General features: G+C 42.6%; 1 protein-coding gene and 1 long non-coding RNA gene across 6 annotated transcripts; both read left to right on the top strand.

Annotated features, from left to right (window-relative positions):
- The first annotated feature begins 19 nt into the window (after positions 1-19).
- Positions 20-22,582, top strand: LOC100706505 (ankyrin repeat and SOCS box protein 2). 5 transcript variants are annotated; one of them, XM_013264316.3, is made up of 10 exons: positions 20-434; positions 885-1,323; positions 1,720-1,889; positions 6,905-7,060; positions 12,378-12,623; positions 12,688-12,859; positions 14,886-15,456; positions 15,529-15,682; positions 21,620-21,781; positions 22,173-22,294. In XM_013264316.3, the coding sequence occupies exons 2-9, from the start codon at positions 1,043-1,045 to the stop codon at positions 21,772-21,774; spliced, it is 1,905 nt and encodes a 634-aa protein (XP_013119770.1). In that variant the 5' UTR covers positions 20-434; positions 885-1,042; the 3' UTR covers positions 21,775-21,781; positions 22,173-22,294. The 5 variants fall into 5 exon arrangements, with proteins under 5 accessions (XP_013119770.1, XP_019201183.1, XP_005460282.1 ...); XM_019345638.2 differs by lacking the exon at positions 21,620-21,781 and having other exon boundaries at positions 22,173-22,582; XM_005460225.4 differs by having other exon boundaries at positions 21,620-22,582.
- On the top strand, positions 13,329-14,123 carry LOC112842406 (uncharacterized). The gene is made up of 2 exons (XR_003214158.1): positions 13,329-13,891; positions 14,023-14,123. It is a non-coding gene; the product is annotated as an uncharacterized LOC112842406 (long non-coding RNA).
- Positions 22,583-22,864: the final 282 nt, after the last annotated feature.

Here is a 22,864-nt window from a genome sequence, read left to right as displayed (position 1 = left end):
AGCTCACAGCTTATGTGATGAATGCCTCACCTGTCAAGCTCTGAGATTGTTTCCTGCTCTGTGTTCAATCACCATTTTAGGCCAGGTAATCACAGGTTAGCCCTGTTGGCCCTTTGTTAGATGCTAAGAGGTTTCTGAATGACCTGTAGTTGGGACAGAGCAGGCAGGTGAGCCACTTAAGTTACACTTACTGTCATACCGAGACAAAAACACATAATGCAAACAGATGGGGACAGGTGAGACCAGACAGACAGGAGGAGAAGGAGGAGGAGGAGAAGGAGGACAGGGGCTGACCTTCAGCTGCAGTCTCAGTGTCAGAGTTGGCTGACGATCCGGCTCATGAAAGCTCAGAGTTGATCAGACCTTCGGACTCTGAACCAGGACCTTCTGCTGCAGACCAGAGAGTGCTGCTTCCTGATTGGATTGTTTCACAGGTAGTACCCAATCAACAGTTTGTTTTATTTTATTTTTATATGTTTGAATATGGGGAACTTCAAACCACACTTGAATCCACTTTAATGTTGTTTTGTTTTTATCATCAAATTTAGATTTAAATCAAACAGTCAGTTCTGTGTTTACCAATTTTTAAATGATTCTGATTTAGAATTAATTTAGGTTAAATTTGTGTGTTTGAAATCATTGAATTTAAATCTGTGAGATGGGTTAGTAGTTGAGTCTTTCAAATTTTATCAGGCTGCTGTTGACCGACCGGGTTTAAAGGATTGATAACACAAATCAGTTAGTAGTTTTCTGGGCTGTTGTGAGCCTGGTTATGTGCATCGATCCTGTTTCCATCTGTGTTGTTGGTGGAGGCTGTTTTTCGGGTGCAGGACAGTAGATATTGCTGACACCAGCTCTCACAGTGTTTGAATTTTTGGCTTCAGCTTGGAGGAAACAAACACCGCTGACCCACAGTCTTGACATCATTCAGCAGCAGCTGAGGCCAAAACGCCATCACCTTGGATGACCCACTGCTGTCCACACGCTGCTGGCGTTAACGAGAAACACAGACAGCAAACCGTTTCCTGTTCCTCTGTCTGACATGGCAGTCTCTGAGCAGAACCTGGATGACTACAGCATCTACAGTCACCTGGCAGATGAGGAGCTGCTGCAGATCGCTGTCGAGAGAAGCTTGTCTGATAAACAGGCTTCATCATCATCATCATCAGGCCCAATCCAAACAAACCCTAACCCCACACACAGAGGTCCTGACCCCTCCAAAAGGGTGCAAACGGTTTCTGCACCTGAACCTGTCCCCCACATCCAAAACTGTATAAACCCTCCCACAGCCCTGTCACAGTTTCTCTACAAGGTCTACAAGAGGTGAGTCAGTTCGGAATGAAATGGAGCTCAGAGGATGGAAACATCCGCAAACATCAGAAAGCAGCAAGAGATCAATAGACATTTCAGAGTGAGTGTCAGACAGTCTGGAGATGGTTGCAGGGTGTGTGTGTGTGTGTGTGTGTGTGTGTGTGTGTGTGTGTGTGTGTGTGTGAGGAGGTGGGAGGGCTTGTTTCTGACTTGTGGTTCTAACTCTGTGTTAGTTCTTGCTCTGTGCTTGTGACTCTGTCGTTCTACTCTTGTTCTGTGTTTGTTCTGACTATCTGTTGGTTCTGTTATCGTGGTTTTGACTCTGTGTTGATTCCAGCGCAGCGGCTCTGTGTTGGATCTGACTCTGGTTCCAAGTCTGTCGTTCTGAAGGTTTGTGTGTTCCCTCAGAGAGGTCAGTCCGTTACAGTCCATCATCATGAGTGGGGATGCAGAGGCTCTGATGGAATTGGTCCGGAGGCGGTTAAGCAGCCTTATGGAGCCAAATGATGAAGGCTGGATCGCTCTTCATGAAGCTGCTTATTATGGACAGCTGCAGTGCATTAGGATCCTGGTCAGAGGTCAGGACACCTACTGCTTTCTGCTTCTCATTAAGCCTCTAACAACGCTACTTACCTTACTTCAGGAGTTAAAGGTGATCTTAATCACCAATAAAGCTTTACTTTGTGTTTTATGTGAAGGTTGATTTGTCATCTGTATTTCACATTAAAAAAACTTCTGCTTGAACAAAAGCTTGAGCTACGGTTGGGCAAACCCTCCAGTTTTATGTCTGTAACATGACATCTGACTTCAGATGTTTCCTCTTCAGATTTTCAGCTTCATTCACCTGCTTATGTTTTTATATCCACACTGTTCATTCATGATGGAAAAATGTGCTGATATGCAACAAAATGTTAGGCTCCTTTATTAATTTACTCTAAGGGTGACATGATCATAAGCTTCTGGGAAATCCAGATTTTTGTGTCCTGTACATGGACCCATTTTAATTGTACATGTAGTTAAAATGGTTAACTTGTTATATATAGTAAGATAGTAAAAATAAAAGAGTGAGTATATTAACATTAAAATAGCAAATATACAAGTTAAATACACATAAATACAGTTCTGCCAAAAAGGGCTCTTGCTGGTAGGTAGCAGCAGCCCTTGAGTGTGGGTGTTATTGTATATTGTGCCATGTCATGCTGGTGTTTTGCACTATGATGTAATGTTAAATTTGGCAACATTGTGTGAACATTGTACTGAATATTAACTGGACTATTGCAGGTTGAGGGTTGGTAAGTGAGGCTCACTAGGTCCATTCACTAGGCTTAGTGTTCAATGTTCTGATGGCCCAGGAAAAAAAGCTATTTTTCAGCCTGGCTGTAATGCCTTTTAAACACTGCTACCTCCTACCAGAGGGCATGAGGTGCTGTCCAAGGTGGGACAAGTCAGCGTCGATCTTCTCCTTTTCTCTCCTGAAACGCCAAGTGCTGGCTATGTCCTCTTGAGAGGGTAAGGGATAGCTAATGATCTTTTGTGCTGTCTTAATGACTCTCTGCAGGTTCTTCTTGTCCGCTACTGAGCAATTAACATACGAAACTGTGATTCAGTAGGTGAGGACACTCTCTATGGTGCTGTGGTAAAAAGCTACCATTAGTTTCTTATCCAGATGGTTTCTCCTCAGCATCCTAAGGAAGTGGAGTCTTTGTTGTAGTTTGTCAGCCAGGATTCCTGGAATGATCGTATTGGCAGAGTTCTTTTTAAAAAAATAACTCAGCCCTTATGTAAATACTAGGCCTCATAGGTGTTTATCCAATCAGTTTTCAGGAATCCCTACCAGCTTAACATTCTTACTTAAATATGGTCACTTTTTACTTAAAGAAAAAAACAAAACAAAACCCGCAAACCAATGAGTGAGGTCAGAGAGGCTATGCCTGTTATATAGTCAATGGTTTTTCACCACATTTGCTCAGTGATCAGTTGATGTGAGATCTGACCTCTAAACCACAAGACAGACTCTTATGTTGTGGTTAATCACTTCAGGAGAGGTCATGTGGAGGTCAGTGATGCTTCAGCTTCAAGTGTCATAATAGGACAGGATGCTTACATTAAACCATTTGACTAAACTTGCTGAGAAATTAAAGACATCTGTAGACCTTGTTTGTCAGGGCTCTGCGTGCGGGCAGGCGGAGAGGAGGATCCAAGCGCAGGACTCAGACACTAACTTGAAACTCAAAAACCTCAGCTTTATTGCTGGTACGAAAACAAAACATGAAGTGAACACACAGGCACGATCTGATGGTACGACACGACACCGAGCACGGGAAAACACAGGGCTTATATACACAGGGTAGTAATGAGGGAATGGACAACAGGAGGGCGACACAGCTGGGAGAGATCAGGGCTAACGAGACGGGGGGAACCAAGCTGCACACACTAACATAAGACAAAGACTTTCACAATAAAACAGGAAACATGAATTACTAAACAAGAACGCAGACTTGACACTGAGAGACAGAAAACACATGGAACTCAAACAATACATGAAACCACAAATCCTTAAACACAGAAACAAGAAACTAATAATCATCACCATCACAAGAGAATACGAAAACAATCCATCATTCAAAATTAAACCAAACCATAACTCAAAATACTGGGTCCAACGGACCCAGAACCGTGACATTGTTACTGAGAGCAGGTTATAACCGAAGGAAATCTTGTAGGAAAGACTACTGCTACTGCTAAAAGAAGTAATACCATTAGTTAATGATTCAGTCTTGAATATGATCAACCTCTCTCTTATCATTTGCTGTGTACCACAGGCCTTCAAGCTGGTAGTAAATAAACCATTACTTTAAAAGGCATCATTTGACCCTTTAACCAAGGCCAATCTCCAACCTTCCTTTCATATCAAAAGTTCTTGAATGAGCAGTTGTCAAACAGCTAACAGATCATCTGCAGAGGAATGGCTTATTTGAAGAGTTTCAGTCAGGTTTCAGAGCTCATCACAGCACAGAAACAGCTTTAGTGAAGGTTCCAAATGACCTTCTTATGGCCTCTGACAGTGGACTCATCTCTGTACTTGTGTACTTGTCCTGCTAGACCTCAGTGCAACGTTCAATACTGTCCACCATAATATCCTATTAGAGCCATTAGAGCATGCTGTAGGTATTACAGGTACTGCACTGCAGTGGTTTGTATCATATCTATCTAATAGACTCCAATTTGTTCATGTAAATGGAGAGTCCTCTTCCACAGAGTTCCACAGGGTGCTAGGACCAATTCTGTTTACATTATACATGCTTCCCTTGGGCAGTATCATCAGAAGGCATAGCATACATTTTCACTGCTATGCAGATGACACCCAACTGTGTGTGTTATCTGTGAAGCCAGATAACACACACCAATTGGTTAAACTTCAGAAATAGAATAGAATAGCCCTATATTGTCATTGTACATGTACAACAAAATTGTGGGTTACTCATACCATGCCTCAGATTTGTGAGGTGATTGGACAGAGCCTGGGAGTGGGGGGATAGGGCCTGTTTACAGTTGGAATGGCCCAGAGGAAGAAGCTGTTAGTGTAAGTTAGTGTCTGGAGGTGTGGACCTCCATGGTTGGCAGAGGGCAGCCAGAGATTTTTTTGGGTGGTGTTAATTACCCTCTGTGCAGCCTTCCTGTTTTCAGTTGTGGCCCCTGTGTACCAATCACACAGGCAGTAGGAAAGCATGCTCTCCACTGAAGAGCGGTAGAAGGCCAGCAGCAGCTTTTGGTCCAGGTTATTCTTCCTCAGGACACGGAGGAAGTGCACCTGTCATGAGGCGTTGGTGTTGTAAGTCGAGGTGAGATCAGCAGAGCTGCAGGTGCCCAAAAACCTGAAAGTGGAGACATATTTCACCCATGCTCCGTTTATAAGGAGAGGGGAGTGGACCTGTCTGTGCCTTCTGAAGTCCATGATGAGTTCTTTTGTTTTAAGGACATTTAGCTTCAGGTTATTTTCTGATCACCAGTGGGACAAATTCTCTACTGCCGTCCTGTACACTGTCTCATCTCAATCACAGATCAGCCCTACTACGGTGGTGTCATTGTCATACTCGATTGATCAATCAGTTTAATGAGTTCAACTGATTGAGGTCTGTCTTAAAGACGTAAAGAACTGGACGATGACTGTCCTGTTTCTAAATTCAGATAAAACTGAGGTTATTACACGCAGTCCTAAAAATCTTAGAAATATGGTATCTAACCAGATTCTTAGCCTGGATGGCATTACCTTGGCCTCCAGTAACACTGTGAGGAACCTTGGAGTCATTTCTGACCAGGATATGTCCTTCAATGCACATATTAAACAAATATGTAGGACTGCTTTATTCAATATGTGCAATATCTCTAAAATTAGAAATATCCTGTCTCAGAGTGATGCTGAAAAACTAGTTCATGCATTTATTACTTCGAGGCTGGACTACTGTAATTCATTATTATCAGGATGTCCTAAAAATTCAATGAAAAACCTTCAGTTAATCCAAAATGCTGCAGCAAGAGTACTGACAGGGACTGGTGAGAGAGAGCAGATTTCTCCTATATTGGATTCCCTTCATTGGCTTCAGAATTTAAAATCCTGCTCCTCACATACAAGGTCTTAAATAATCATGCCCCGTCTAATCTTAATGACCTTGTAGTACCATATCACCCCATTAGAGCACTTCACTCTCGCACTGCAGGCTTGTTCCTAGAGTATTTAAAAGTAGAATAGGAGGCAGAGCCTTCATTTTTCAGGCCTCTCTTCTGTGGAACCAGCTTCCAGTTTGGATTCAGGAGACAGACACTATCTCTACTTTTAAGATTAGGCTTAAAACTTTCCTTTTTGCTCAAGGATATAGTTAGGGCTGGATCAGGTGACCCTAAATCCTCTCTTAGTTACTCTACGATAGGTCTCGGTTGCTGGACGCTTCCCATGAAGCATTGAGTTTTTTGTCTTCATTTACCTTTTTACCCCTTACTGTGTTTATACACCTCTCTGTATTTAATCATGAATTATCATTAATCTCTGGCTCTCTTCCACAGCATGTATTCTATTCGGTCTTCCTCACCTCACCCCAATCAGTCGTGGCAGATGGCTCCACCCCCCTGAGCCTTGTTCTGCCTTCTTCCTGTTAAAAGGAAGTTTTTTCCTTCCCACTGTTGCCAAGTGCTTGCTCATCAGGGGTCATCTGATTGTTGGGGTTTTCTCTGTATGTATTATTGTAGGGTCTTTACCTTACAATATGAAATGCCTTGAGGTGACTGTTGTTGTGATTTAGTTCAATATAAATAAAATTCAATTCAATTGAATATGAGGCACAAGATTTCCTGTACAAATGGATAGGATCTTATTTTTTATGGTTTCCACTTTGTGTGATGTGATTTTCTTTGCATTTTCTGCATGTTTTCTGCATGTTAGGATGATAGGACATAGCATGTCTGACTTTAGATCAGAAGGGACTTCAGCAGGTGGAGGAGTAAACACACTGGGTATGCTTGTTTATTCAAAGGAGGGTTTTTTTTTCTTAATGCAGAGGGGTTCTATGTCTGACCTTTTACCTTTCTCTGCACTCAGCTGCACCTGACTCAGTGAACAGGGATACTTTAAAGCATGGTACTGCTCTGATGCTGGCCAGTCAGCGAGGCAATGTTTCCAGTGTTGAGTTTCTTCTGAAGCATGGAGCTGACCTAAACATCACCAACAAGGCCCAGGAGACACCGCTATTTGCAGGTGAACTGTGACATCACAGTGACACAATACAGAAACTGCTTTAGTGAAGGTGTCACATGTACTACCTTCAGTGGTTTGAATCATATATATTTAAGGAGCTTGGAAAGAAAAACGACTTGGTTTCTTTATGTTTCTTTAAGACATTTCATCTCTCATCCAAGAAGCTTCTTCAGCTCTAAAACCAAATGGAGAATCCCAGGTATTTAAACCCTCGTGGGAGTTGTCCCTCAATAGGGTTAGAACCAATACAGACAAATCATGTCTAACCGACTCCAATTTGTTCATGTAAATGGGGAGTCCTCTTTCAACACTTTCTCATCCCAAACTGTAACATATTACACCATGTGACAAATTGTCAGTATGTTACGCTTCTGGCTACCCAAAACGTCTCTATGTTACGCATACGGAAACGTCAGGAAACAAGAGTACCGTTTGGAATGAATCTACACATGTACATTTCGTTTTACTTTCTCATCATTAATCACTTTGTAAAACACTATCTAATACGATTAAGAGTGTGGTTAAGGTTAGGGATAAGGCTTTGGTTAGGAATAGGATTAAGGTTAGGGTTGGGGCTGGAATACATGGCTGGAACGTGTATTACCGCTGGAAGCATCATTCTATTGGATTCCATCCACAATCCGGCGCATATCATAGGGACATGGAAGGGTACCTTTCGCTTTCCTATGGGACACCTCGGGATGTGACAAATCGTAGGTATGTTATGCATCGGGAATGAGAACGGTCTGCCTCTTCACACATTAAGGTTAATAATGGAGTTCTACAAGGTTCTGTGCTACATTATACATTATACATTACTACAACATAAACCCTAAACCCTTATACATTCACTGCTATGCAGATGACACCCAACTTTATCTATCCATGAAGCCAGATAACACACCTCAATTGGTTAATACCATATACCGTTATTGCCGGTAGTTCCCAACTTTAAGAAGGGGGAACAGAGGGTGTGTTCCAACTATGGGGCAATCAAGCTCCTAAGCCTTCCTGGAAAAGTCTATGGCAGGGTGCTGGAATGGAGACTCGGTCTGTTAGTTGAACCCAGATACAGGAAAAACAATGCAGCTTTTGTCCTGGTCATGGAACACTGGACCAGGTCTATTCTCTGAAGAATATTTTAGGATACATGGGTGTTTGCCCAACTAGTCTACATCTGTGTTATGGACTTGGAGAAAGCATTTCACTGCTTCCTTTATAGTGGAAGTGATCCAATCAGAAATGATCTCCTTGTGCAGTTAGGTTAGATATGCACAATTTGATCATTTACTGACAAATAGGGGGGGAAACCCTCCCATGCTGCAGGGAAAAGACATATGGACCCACTTCACATTTGATGTCTAGTAAAATAAGGCACTTATAATCATCAGTTCATACTGTTCATACTCATCTGTTCATACTCATAGCAGTAAAAACACGGCAAACATTTCCCCTTTTATATATTTTAGTTAACTGAAACAACTTCAGATTTAATCTACGATAATCTTATGGTATTTAGTTTACTAAAACTGGACTAAAACTAAAAGAATTTAGGTGCCTAAATTATGACTGAAACTAGATTAGACTTTAGTCAAAAGACTATGACTAAAACTAAGTCACAATTTGCTGTCAAAGGAGGCCCTGAGGCCGACCCAGGACACGCTGGAGAGACTAGATCTCTCAGCTGGCCAGGGAATGCCTTGGTTTTCCCCTGGATGAGCTGAAGGAGGTGGCTGGGGGGAAGGAGGTCTGGACATGCTTTCTTAACCCTTATAAGGTCTTCGGGTCTGTGTGACCCGCTTTCAGTTTTTAGCTTAAGAAGAATTATAGAAATAATTATTTTTTCAAACTGAGATTCATTGGCCTTGGCTCAATTTTCTGTGAGGAACATAAATCAGAAAACATTCACACTGACCTCGCCCTGTGTCACCCCCCTTCACATTTGTATCACATACAGGGTCTTCGGGTCCACTGGACCTATGTCTAGGAAAAGTGTGGAAGTCTTAGGTCCTGTGTACCCTCATTTTCCCTTCCTCCTCTCTGGGCCTATGTGTGTGTGTGTGTGTGTGTGTGTGTGTGTGTGTGGTCAATTCGCACACACACACACACACACACACACACACACACACACACACACACACACACACACACACATGCTTTACTTTTTCCTTCTCTCTCTCTCTCTCTCTCTCTCTCTCTCTCTCACACACACACACACATACACACACACACACACACACACACACACACACACACACATATCACCTTCACATTTGTATCACATACAGGGTCTTCGACCTGTGTCTTTTGCTAGACACAGGTCGTGGAAGTCTTAGGTCCTGTGTACCCTCATTTTCCCTTCTTCCTCCTCTCTGGGCCTATGTCTGTGTGTGTGTGTGTGTGTGTGTGTGTGTGTGTGAGAGAGAGAGAGAGAGAGAGAGAGAGAGAAGGAAAAAGTAAAGCATGTGAATTGACCAAGGTGTTACCCACTAGTGCTACCCCCCCCCCCCCCCCCCCCCGCACAAGATTGCAGCATTTGCAAAATTGGAGCACCCTACACTGTCTGCACCCACATTCCCGCACATTTCACCCTCTGTCTTGAGGGAAGGAATCTTGGGGACCTGACACTATAAATATCTCTGTCATTGTGGTTCCATACCATAACTGATCAAGATGGCAAAGTGATTCTCTGTTCAGACTGCCCTATAGTTGATATTGGAAGAGACAGGTAGTTTTAAAGGTGATGCAAAGGAATACGTTTCAGAATGCGAGGATCATATTTCTGAAAATTCAGAGTGTGACACTGAGTTTGAAGAGGACGATGAACATCAGCCAGCTCTGAAGTATAAAAGAGCCTCAGGACCAGCCCATGAGCAGCCAGCCATAGGACCAGCCTGTCGGCAAGCTTCAAAACGCAAGCAAACCTCAGGACCAGCCCGCCAGCAGCCAGCCCCAAGACCAGCAGGTGAGCAGCAAGCGATAGGACCAGCCAGTAAGCAGGCAGCTATAGGGCTTCAGAATCCCTGTGAGATGCAGAAACTGGCCAACGATGTTGTTTCTGGTCAACGATGTCTCTGACAACTTTCAAAATGATTTCCAGGACCATCCATTTTGATGACCATGATGATAGACCAGCTCGATGGCAGAGAGACAAGCTAGCTGCCATCAGGACGGTGTGGGACAAATGGGTGGCCGGTCTCCCCCTGTTTTACAATCCTGGCCTCAATGTCACCGTTGATGAACAGCTGATGCCATTTCGGGGCCGCTGCCCATTTCGACAGTGTATACCATCTAAGCCTGCCAAGTATGGTATAAAGATTTGGGCTGCCTCTGATGCTGCTTTATCTTATGCATGAACTTGCAGGTCTACTCAGGGAAACACAATGAAGGAGCCCCTGAGAAAAATCAAGGCATGAGAGTGGTCCTCGATATGGCTCATGGACTTTCTGGACACAACATCACGTGCAACAATTTTTTCACATCGCATAAGCTGGGACCTGTCCCAGCTTATGCGATGTGAAAAAATTGTTGCAGCTTCCGCTGCTAAAGCGGAAGCTGACTATGGTGGGAACAGTATGCAAAAACAAGTCCGAGCTCCCTCCCCCAGTTACTGAAAACAGAGGACAGGCCTGTTCAGTAATCAATGTGTGTGTAGATGGCTGATACGACCCTGGTATGGTATGTACCAAAGACAGGTGCTGCTGCTCATGAGTACACTGCACAGGGACGGGAGCACCTGTGGCTAGGAGCATCAAAAGCCCGAAATGAGGTGGACAACCTCGATAAGCTGGTGACTACTTACAGCTGCAAAAGGAAGACCCTATGATGGCCTTTGGTGATATTTTTTGACATGTTAGATATCGCCGCGTACAATGCCTTCGTCATTTGGATGTCACTGAGCCCAGAGTGGAATAGGGGAAAGCTGCAGAAGAGGCGTCTCTTTCTTGAGGAATTGGGGAAAACACTGGTGAGACAAATTGGAAGAACTCAAATTGGAAGAACCAAGAACCAAGAACCCCAGTCTCTGCAGCCATTGTGAGGAGGATTCAGAAGGAAGACGATGGTGCCACATCCTGCCTAATTACAGCACCATCATCTGCAGACCCTGGGGTAAGTGTTTGATGCTGGTGCAATATAATATTTTATGTTACTGAGAATAAGGAGTGTTAGTAAAGCCCCAAAAGTCCACCAGACCCAGCAAGACTCCCTGTATAACCAAAAAATGAACACCGTAGCAGGGTTAAAATGCTGCCCCTGCAGCCCAGCCCCAGAAAAGTGGAAGAAAATGGACCGATGGATGGATGGACTGAAAGTGTTCTGTCAAGGATGATACATTGACTCTTAACCAGAGAGTTGGAGAAATTGAGGAGGTGTCAGTGGAAAGAACAAAATCCAGAGTATCTTTCTGTTTTCTGGGTTCACTTACCCCAACATTGGTGAATAGGAAAAGTGGTCATAAAAAGCTGGTTATCAAGTTAATACAGGGTTTGGCCTGAATGTTCAATGAAAGGTGACATTAGTAGAATCTGACCAACCACAAAGGTGGATTTCCGGGATCATGTGACTCTTCTTCCACAGAAAATGATCCCTTGGAATGCCACCTACTCCAGAAATGTTATCATGTGTTGATAAAAATATTAATGCAACACTGTTTAACAAACTTAATGCATGGACGTTCTTCTAACAATGCAATGCATCGAGAGTGAAGAAGACACTTGGATAAGAAAAGAAATGTTTCTCCCATTGAAAACGGTATGTCCAGAAGAACAGAATCAACATTTTGTGATTTCCTTACCTGGATGGTTGAGTATGCATCAAGACAATGCAATGCACAGTTTGTGGTACACTCGGTAGTTTTAGTAAAGAGTGGCTTAACAAATATAAAACATATTCTTGCTTTGTAGTATAAGCCTCTGGTTTCACACACATACATTGTGCAGGCAAATGCAGAAGGCAGTGGTTGGGGAAGCAGAAGTGGGTTTGGTACACAGGTAAAGCTGCTTGTTATCAGCAAAGCAATAAAAACTGATAATACATTTACAGAAGATATGACCAAGAGAAGGAAGATAGAAGACAAACAGGTGAGCCCCAGGGGATAGGATTTAAACCAGTTTAAGGGCTGTCAGTGATTCCAGTTGAGGCTAGTCTGTCAAGAAGGATGTTATGAGATATAGTGTTAAAGGTTAATGGTCCAGAGTCAGCTACCATGAGGAAGCTGTGTCTGTACTATTGACATTGGAGTAGTGTAAGTTTGTAAGAGTTAATCATTGACTGAATAGTGTTACAGACAAACTGCTGATCTGTTGCTGTGTTCCAGCCTGTGAGAATCCAAACAAAGCCATCGTAGAGCTGCTCCTGAGTTCAGGAGCTCAGGTTAACTGGTCCTGCATTCAGGGGGGAACACCTCTTCATGAAGCCTGCAGACATGGACAGCTGAAGCTCTGCAAGATGTTACTGGATGCTGGTGCCAATCTTAAGCTGAAAAACATCTACAGTATACAGCCATTCTTTACCGCTGCACAGCATGGACATGCACATATAATCCAACTGCTTGCACACAAAGGTCAGTACTACATACCTGGATAAGAACTATCTTTACTGTCAGAAACTGAATGTCTGTTTTTCAGGTGCAGATATAAATGCACAGGCCGGAGACGGAGCCTCGCCGCTATATGAAGCCTCTAAAAATGGTCACGTTTCAGCTGTGGAGGCACTGCTTACTTTGAAAGCTGATGCCAACAGACCCACAAAGGCTGGACTCCTACCTCTTCATGTGGCTGTTAAGAACAACCATGCACGGTCTGAATAACTTATAGGATCCATTACTGCATGAGTCTGAACTAACCTTTTATTAGAGCTGGGCGATAAAACGACAACGATATGTATTGCGAAATAACTTTTTCTCGATAGAAAAATTAAACTATTGCGATAGGCCTCATCTCTCTTGTCCTCTTAAAAAAAAAAAAAGAACAGCCAATCCAAATTAAGTAGCGCAGAGCCGAATCAATCACAGCCGCAGCGTCACGTCACGTGACTTGTTACGTACAGCACTAGCGCCATGGCGCACATGTGTATTTGTTTTTGCAGCCGTGCAGCCCGGGTAATGAAGGAAAGGAGTTTGCCAACTAGAGAAAAATCAACCGAGAGCGTGAGCGAAGGTTACCGAAGAAAAAACAGATGATGGTTCCAATACCGGAGAGCTTGTCGAACGGAAGGGCCACAGAAGTTCCGTAGTGTGAAGGTATTTCGGCTATTTCAAGTCTGACAAAAAACAGAGTAGCGCGCACTGTGCCGAAAGCAAGTCTGGAAATACAATAAAGCGGTGCATGCTCAATCTCTGATTGAAAGCGCTTGTAACAGGGCAGCCCTTAGCGGCTGGAAACACAGTGAGAGGGACGAAGGCAAGTGCAGTGGAACAAAAGTATTTATTTGCCATACAGCTCTCCTTACAACAATTCACTTGTTGAGCTTCTTCACAGCACAATATATCCTCCTCTAATGACAACCAGCAGCCTTAAATATGTTCAGCTGTCACAGACCAAACCATTATTCCACTCTTAGGTAAATTCTTAAATCCCAACCTTCCACCACAGTATATAATATATCAATTAGAATAAATAAATACATAAATACATTTCACATTGTCATATTAATAAATATTTCACACTTTAATGTTACACCAAACCCAATATTATAAAAACCCAGAAACCAAAGCACAAAAAGATTCACCACACTCTCTTTACCCATGGTCTCTCCCGGAACCTTTAAATGGTGTCTGGACCCCCGGGAAACATTTGCCCAAACACCTTGAAGAGGACACAGGCAAGAAAGGTGAGTAATCATTATCTTACAAACACTTATTTGCGCCACTTTCCTTCCTAGATTTCACACACACTTGCATTAGTTTTCCTTACTGGTAAACCTTAATCACAATCTCAATCACCATTCTTCTCTCCTGACAGACAACCACCACATTCCTTGATGAGGAGCAGCTGTGCAGGATCTGAATCAAGGCTACCAACTGATTTTAAAATTCCCAATAAATAATCAATAAATATTTAAACTTGTGTGCAAATGTTTTACTGTGCAAATCCATGCTTAAAGTGCAATGATAAATAAAGTGCTTGATAAGGTGCTTTTAATAAAGTGAAAGGTGTGCTCTAAAGTGCTATACAGATAATATAATACAAATAAATGTAGTAAGGGAGTCCTCTTCCTTACAGCGCTAATTCGTCATTCGGCTTTTGTCAGACTAAAGTAACTGTTAAAACTGTTTGAAAAGCTAAGCTATACAACAAGGAGAGATTGAGAATTTCCTTTTAGTTCTGTTTATTTGATATTGACAAAAGTTAGTCAATTTTGTCTGTTCTTCTGTAAAACGACCTAAGATTTGTTTTTAGAATTAATATTTTGTTTCTAAGTGGAATTGACAATTTAGTGGTCTGTTTTGTTTGTTCTATTTTGAAACTTAAACGCTTTAGCGGCTGCCTTTTGTGTAGTTTGCAATATTTGCCTTTATTTATCTGAAACTGAAGTCTCATGTTCCTTAACTACATCTGCCTTGTTGAACTTATTATGGGAAATAAATATTTTAATTAAAACAAGCTGCTAATTATTTCACATTTTACTTGTGAGCAACGGCACATTTAAATTTTACAAATATAGTTATTTGGCTTATATCGTGATATATATCGTTATCGCCTGAAATGAAAAAAACATATCGTGATATGAAAAAATCTTATATCGCCCAGCTCTACCTTTTATTAAAACTTTTTCTGGATTAAAAAGGTAACTCCTTGAGAGATCTGTGCTTCTGTGTTTTCAGTGTCGTATCCATGCTGATCCCAGTAACCAGCAGGATCAGAGTCCAGCGCTGTGGGATCAGTCCTCTACACATTGCTGCAGAGAGGAACAGGGATGAAATAATGGAGCTTCTCATCGAGGCTGGCTTTGATGTCAATGCCAAGCTGTCGCAGGACTGGTCCAGGATCTATGAAGACCACCGAAGTACAGCGATCTACTTCTCAGTCTACAATGGAAACCTAGAAGCTACAGAGATGCTGCTGGTTGCTGGAGCAAACCCCAACCTAGATGTCTTCAACCCATTACTCATTGCTGTCCGGCTCGGCTGGGTGGACATGGCAGCTTTGCTGCTGAGGTACGGTGCTGATGTGAGTGCTCAGGTCTCCACACAGCTGTCTTCATTCCCATCGGCTATCATGCTCAGCATGGACTCTCTTCCTGTGCTCAAACTGCTCTTGGACCATGGCTGTGATGCCCATTCCTGTTTTGAGTGTTCCTATGGCCAGAAACCACATCCTGCCATCGCACCATCACGACGTCCCATTGAAGAGCTGCAGTTTAGCGGAGATTTGCCACCACAGCACCACCTTCAGGTGGGTTGTGAATAAAAATCTGAAATGAGAATGTCCATGTGCTAGTTAGTGAGGGTCTTCAACTTTTTTCAGTTTTGTGAGGCCATCTCCAGCATGTCTTTTTGCCCAACACCTGGTCCAATCATCTTGATGCTGCTGGACTACGTCAGTCATATCCGATTATGCTCTCGACTGGTTGGAATCCTGGAGAGTCAAGGCGACTGGGCACTGATCAGACTAAAAGCTTGTAAGAAACCTGAACCACACACACATGTGACAGGAAATTAATAATAATATAATAACCATATTTATTTGATTTATCACCATATTGGACTTGGAAAAGGGTTTCTTTAATTAAGATTTTAAAAATGAACCCCTTAGCAATTGTCTTAACAAATATAATTCGTAATTTGTAGTAATTCGTAGCCAGTCTTGCTGATGATCTGGATGAGGGGCTCAGACCCATACAAAATAGCAGTGGGGACAAAGCATTTCTTTGGTAAATCCCATACGTGATAGTGACTTGTGCAAGTGTCTTGCATTTGACCAGTGTTGTTCACCACATGCCCATTAAATTCCAGATGAAGACTTAGCGTCCTGTTGATCTCGTACAGTTTTAGGTATTCGAAAATCCATATGTGAGGCTTTTCTTGTACAGTAGTCAATCCAGGCAGTGCACAGGTTGGTCAATCTGATCTAACAGTCTAGGGTGACTGCACTATCTACCAGTAGCTGGTGTTTTGCGCCTCTAGTGTTCCTGGCTATTCCTTTCTGTGCCCTGGACATGTATTGAGCCTTGCACCTGTTCATTCTGGCCACTATGATGCCTGCCAGGAGCTTCTATGTGGTACTGAGGCAGGTTATTGGCTAGCAGTTGCATGGTACCGGTCTCTTCAGTACCTCTGAACCATGTCAGGGCCTGGTGATGTCCTGCTCTTCACGTTTGAGACCTTTTCTTGGATGTCTGCTACTATAATGGTTACTGGATCCTGTTAAAGGAAGCTGCTGTGATCTGCTCTTAGATCCTCTAGCCACTGAGCATTGTTGTTATGGTTTGCTGTATTTCTTTGGCATCCCTTTCTTTATCACACCTTTTATCATTTCTGATAGTTAACTTCCATTCAGTTCAGTTCAATTCAATTCAGTTCAGTTTTATTTATACAGTGCCAAATCGCAACAACAGCCACCTCAATGCGCTTTATATTTAAAGGTAGACCCTATAATAATAAATAAAGAGAAAAACCCAACAATCATATGATCCCCTATGATCAAGCACTTGGGGAGGAAAAACTTCATTTTAACAGGAGAACCCTGTTCAGGGAGAAGCGGCCATCTGCCGCGACTGATTGGGGTGAGAGAAGAGAGAAAGGGAAAAAGACATGCTGTGGAAGAGAGCCAGAGATTAATAACAAGTATAATTCAGTGCAGAGGGTCTATTAAGACAGTGAGTGAAGAAGAAATACCCAGTGCATCATGGAAATCCCCCAGCAACCTACACCCATTGCAGCATAACTAAGGGAGGATTTGACCTGATCCAGCCCTAACTATATGCTTTTCCAAAAAGGAAAGTTTGAAGCCTAATCTTAAACGTAGAGATAGTGTCTGTCTCCTGAATCCAAACTGGAAGCTGGTTCCACAGAAGAGGGGCCTGAAAAATGAAGGCTCTGCCTCCTATTCTACTTTTAAATACTCTAGGACAGGGGTGTCCAAACTTTTTTCACTGAGGGCCACATACATAAAAAAGGAGGGGCTGGGCCACTTACTAGAAATTAGGTATATAACCTTAACTTTAGTGTATTAAAGTTAGAAAAATCATTTAAAAGCGGTCAAATGTGTTATATTGTTGAATATAATTAAAGACAAAACTGCCTTCATCACAGCTTTCCATAAATGGATCTTTATTGATTAATTCAGAAAAAGCTTTGGTAGCTCATTCTCAGAACAGCAGCAGATTTCTTCTTGGACAGAAGATTTACAGTACAGAGAAAAAACAATAAAGGGGAAAATGGGACGGGTACATTTCAAGCTTGTTATTTAAGTTCTTAGGCTTAGCAACACACCTATTAACGTTCGTTTGAAACGGTTATCAACATTAACAGACTGAACTGGACTTAATAACATGAGTCCATATAATTTTAGTAAATTATTCTGGTGAGTATCAGCTGCGCTGGGTATGTAAATCGGGCCATCCAGCTGCGGTGCTCATCGTACGCCACTCGTGCCAAAAATCCGGACAAATGTCACTTGATCAAGGAGCAGATCTGCATCAGATGAGATCAGCTGACTTTGCGTGTGCGTGCGCTGTGCACAGCGGTGTGTATTCTGTGTGTTAACAAGAAAAACGCATATAAGAAAGTGGTGCGCAAAAGCAGGGTAGTGACAGAATTGATGCGCATTATTGATATTTGAAGCATGTGTACCTGCACATGCATGCATATTAACACACGGGTACTGTGGAATATATTTTTTACTGACCTAAAGTGCTCGTGCTCTCGTCCACTCCCCGCAAAAAAAAAAAATTAGCAGCTGTGCGGTGTCTGTGGCATCAGTGCTCGGATCGCATGCGATGGAGTAAAAATCAAAAGCACAGCTTTATCAGACAGTTGCAGTTTAATGTTGGCTGACAAGTCTTCAGTGCGTGGCACAACTGTATTTCTGGACATATTGACATTGTTGAAGTCCTGCACTTTTTTCGGGCACATTATTTCGGTCACTTTAACGAGGCAGCGTTTTATGAGGTCTCCATCTGAAAAAGGCTTGCCACGTCTTGCGATGAGTTGGGCGACCTCATAGCTGGCTATTGTAGCCTTTTCCTGGACAATTTGAGCACGAAAAAAAACTGTTGCTGACCCCGCAGGATAGCTACCCTTTGCTTTAATTTCTGCTCTCGCTCAGCACCAGTGTAGGATGCATAGGCCTGATGTTTGGTTTCATAATGACGTCGTACATTATACTCTTTCACAACTGCCACAGTTTCAGTGCAGATCAAACAGACACACCTCCCCTTTAATTCTTTGAAGAAATATTCACTCTCCCACCGTGTCTGAAACTTTCTGCACTCACTTTCTACCTTTCCCTTCTTTGGTTCTGCCATATTTGGTAACTTGGGGTAAATTTCTTCTGTGATTGTCCTTTTTGGTAGAGCAACTGCCTTGATCATCAGTAGCTCCCCCTGGTGTTAAAACTAAGAAGTGCAATACACTCAAGCAAAAGTTGAAGTGCGGGCCATTTCCTATTCTATTTATAAAATTACTTGAGGGCCAATTAAAAATGGACCGCGGGCCGGACTTTGGACACCCCTGCTCTAGGAACAAGCCTGCGGTGCGAGAGTGAAGTGCTCTAATGGGGTGATATGGTACTACAAGGTCATTAAGATTAGATGGGGCATGATTATTTAAGACCTTGTATGTGAGGAGCAGGATTTTAAATTCTGGATTTAACAGGGAGCCAATGAAGGGAAGCCAGTACAGGAGAAATCTGCCCTCTCTCACCAGTCCCTGTCAGTACTCTTGCTGCAGCATTTTGGATTAACTGAAGGTTTTTCATGGAATTTTTAGGACATCCTGATAATAATGAATTACAGTAGTCCAGCCTAGAAGTAATAAATGCATGAACTAGTTTTTCAGCATCACTCTGAGACAGGATATTTCTAATTTTAGAGAAATTGCACATATTGAATAAAGCAGTCCTACAAATTTGTTTAATATGTGCGTTGAAGGACATATCCTGGTCAAAAATGACTCCAAGGTTCCTCACAGCGTTACTGGAGCACCCAGGGGTTCCCAGGCCAGCCGAGAGATGTAATCTCTCCAGCATGTCCTGGGTCTACCCCAGGGCCTCCTCCCAGTGGGACATGCCCAGAACACCTCACCCAGGAGACGCCCAGGAGGCATCCTTGTCAGATGCCTGAACCACCTCAACTGGCTCCATTTGATGTGGAGGAGCAGCGGCTCTACTCTGAGCCCCTCCCGAATGGCCGAACTTCTCACCCTATCTCTAAGGGAGAGGCCAGCCATCCTTCGGAGGAAGCCCATTTCCGCCGCTACCCTACCAGTCCATCTCCCATGGCAAATTGGTCCTGGGTGAGGGACCAGACTAAGAGCGATTCAGAAGACCCCTATGACAGGACCATCGAGGGAACAGTTAACCCTGCTCGGGATAGGGTTACCAGGGCCCTATCCTGGAGCCAGGCCCGAGGGCTAGTGTCTGGTGGTCAGGCCTTAGTCCATGGTGCCCGCCTGGGCACAGCCCAAAAAAGGGACATGGGCCCATCTTCCTGCAGGCCCACCACCTGCAGGAGGCACCATAGGGGTCGGGTGCATTGTGAGCCAGGCGGCGGCCAGGAGCAGAGGTCCTGGCGGACCGATCCCCGGCTACCAAGACTGGCAAGGACCAAACCATTTTCTCCAAAATTGTATTGATTTATTGATTGGTACAATGCCAACTGCCATATTGGGAATATCCCTTACATCTCTTGCTATTCCACAATATAGATAAATACATATTTCACAACAGGAAGGTCAGACGGTGGTTATAAAATAAAGTTTGGCAAGGGTGTGAAGAGGACAGGAGACCTTTATTTAGATGGCAACTTTCTTGCTTAATGAGCTTTGTCAAACTATCAACATTCCTAAAAGGCATTGCTTTAAATATCTATAATTAAGAAACTTCATTTATTCAACTTCAGAGTCTCACACTTGAAAATCTAAACAAGAAAGGTCATATTTCCATGTTCTTCACAACTTTGATGTCCTATGATAAAGGTCTGCCATGGTTGGAGGCATACTGGAAACGTTTTATTGTCTATGGGACTCCTCAAAACTGAAGAAATGCTGGAAGACTGTTGTTCAGACTATATCTGATATTGTTGGTATGTAGCTATCCTATGAAGCAAAAATGTGTGCTCTTGTAAATACCAAAACAATGTTACTGTTAACTCAAGTAAACTCTAATTGACTGTGGATTCCTGTAGGCCAGGAGGATGATAGTCTTATCATGGAGAAAAATGCAGGTGCCTTCAGTTCATGTATGAATAAAATAAATGGCCACTGATATTACAATGGAGAAACTGACTTACTATAGTCAAAGGAAAATAGCAGAATTTGAAGACATGTGGAAACCCTTACTTGAGTATCTGAAGTCCCAAAATGCATATTATAATATGGTCTTCTGCACTGTTAAAATAAGAAGGGACATTTAGCTAGCAAACAGCTATTAAAAAGGTGAGCATGCTCACTTCCATTTGGGAGATGCCTTTTGAGTTTAAAGTTGTTGTGTGGAGGCTGTCATTTTCAGCATCTACATGATAATCTACATCATGTAGATGCTAAGTTCAGATAATTATTTTATCTGAACTGAGCACTAAGCCAGACACAAAGTCTGAGAAATCAGAGTAAGGGCCAGGAGGATGATAGACAACTACAAACTAAACTTTTGTGTTTTACAGTTAGGGTGTATGAGTCTTTTGGTAGATTAATAAGCTTTCTGCATCCTCCTTTATCTTTATTTTCCTTAACCAAGGAGCCATAACCATGGTTATGGCTCCTTGGTTACTAAAGGAGTTTCTAAGTTGGCCACTGCCATTCTTGTTCATAGCGTTGTTACTTCTCAGATTGACTACTGCAATTCACTTCTTTTTGGTCTTACTCAAAAATCCATCCATTAGCTTCAATGTGTCCAGAACTCTGTTGCCCGTATTATCACCAGGACCCCTTCTATTCACCACATCACCACTGTCCTGCAGCAGCTTCATTGGCTTCCGGTAAAATATCGCATCAATTTTAAAATAATTTTGTATACATTTAAGGCTATTCATCATCTCTCCCCTCCATATCGCTCTGATTTGGTTCAGATCACCATTCCATCATGGTGTCTTAGATCCTCTTCTTCTCTTTCTCTCTCTGTCCCCTCCCCCCGTCTTGCCACCATGGGGAGCAAAATTGTAAATTGCCTGTTTTTATGCTTGTTTTCTATTTTTCTGCTGTGTACAGTGTCCCTGAGTGTTCTGAAAGGCACTGTCAAATAACATGTATTATTAAGTTCCTAACTTTTGAGAAAATAAAGAACAATTTCCAGAGTTCATTTAAAACATCCCTCTGCACTCTCAGTGTAAAGTTTGTTAATCCTGCAGCCTCAGTTTGGTTGAAATCTTGATACCATCCTTCTTTCTGTGTTCTGGCTTCAGTACCTCCTCATCCTCTGATGCAGCTTTGCAGACTGAAGATCCGATGCCTGGTTGGAGTCCAACGACTCAAACTGCTTCACACTCTGCCACTTCCTGTCAGACTTATCCACTTCCTGCAATACGATGTCCAGTGTTCACTCACCCTAGGGGTGTGAAATTAATGTTAGTGTCATGAAAATGTTGCTTTTTGCCTCACTAAATCATCATGGTAACTGATACTCAACACATTATCTGGTTGGGAGCAGGTTACGTTCAGAGTTTGAGTTCATGTGGTAATGCAGAAAATATATAAATGTTCTTCAACCTAATTTGAATCGGAGTCTCTTTCACACTGCTGGAAACACAGAACGCACAGCACCTGTTCAACCAATCACATTCATTCACTCTGATCTCCTTCATCAGGCTGCGGGGCAGGAAGTTTTTCCATGGATCCAGATTAAAGTCTCAAAGCTCTAATGTGCAGAAAATCATTAACTGCAGTTCAAATCTTTATTGTACAGCTCTATGCCACAAATCAACAGCTTAACCCGTTTCTGATTTTTTTTTTTTCCAGATGGTTATGCTCATTATGGATTTTATCATCATTATTATCTGATAACATCTCTGTTTGGAGAAGCTGGAAGTCAAACGGTCGTTTTGTGCAGGAGAAGAGTCAAATGACCTGCAAAATGTCCCTTGTAATGTGAATGCATTGAGAACATCTGACTGGGGTTTTAAGTTTGATCGAGCCAGCTAACACAGAGAAAGCCTGGATATGTTGAGCTTCATTGCTAGACTGTTTAGGAAACAGAAATGTGACACTTTCTATGTTTTTGAAGACACAAACATCCTTTGTTAAGCTCCTCTGTCTGTGCTGACTCTTAGTGTGTTGAGATTACCGTGTGGTGCTCTGGAAGATGTTCACCTTTGACCATATTCAAAGTCTGAAATCAGCAAGAGTTCAAATAAACTTTTCTTTTTCAACAGTTGTCACAGAATGGTTTGTATTAGAGGGAAACCCCCAACTATCTGATGATATGCTATAAGCAGTACTTGGTGACAGTGGAGAGGAAAAACTCCCTTTTAACATAAAAAAACCTCAGACTGCCTCAAACTGGTTGGAGGTGAGGCTAAAGAGAAGAGGAAGGGTCATGGAAAGACAGCAGAGGTCAGCCTGAGCCAGGATCGTTAAACAGCATTCAGGCTGTTAATGTCTGAACACTTACACTTTATGTCTTTGACCTGATCTGACATTTGCTTTCCCTC

This window comes from Oreochromis niloticus, linkage group LG15 (assembly GCF_001858045.2).
Source record: "Oreochromis niloticus isolate F11D_XX linkage group LG15, O_niloticus_UMD_NMBU, whole genome shotgun sequence".
NCBI lineage: Eukaryota > Metazoa > Chordata > Actinopteri > Cichliformes > Cichlidae > Oreochromis > Oreochromis niloticus.
Note: the sequence above shows the minus strand (reverse complement) of the source record. Positions and strands in the feature narration are given on the sequence as shown.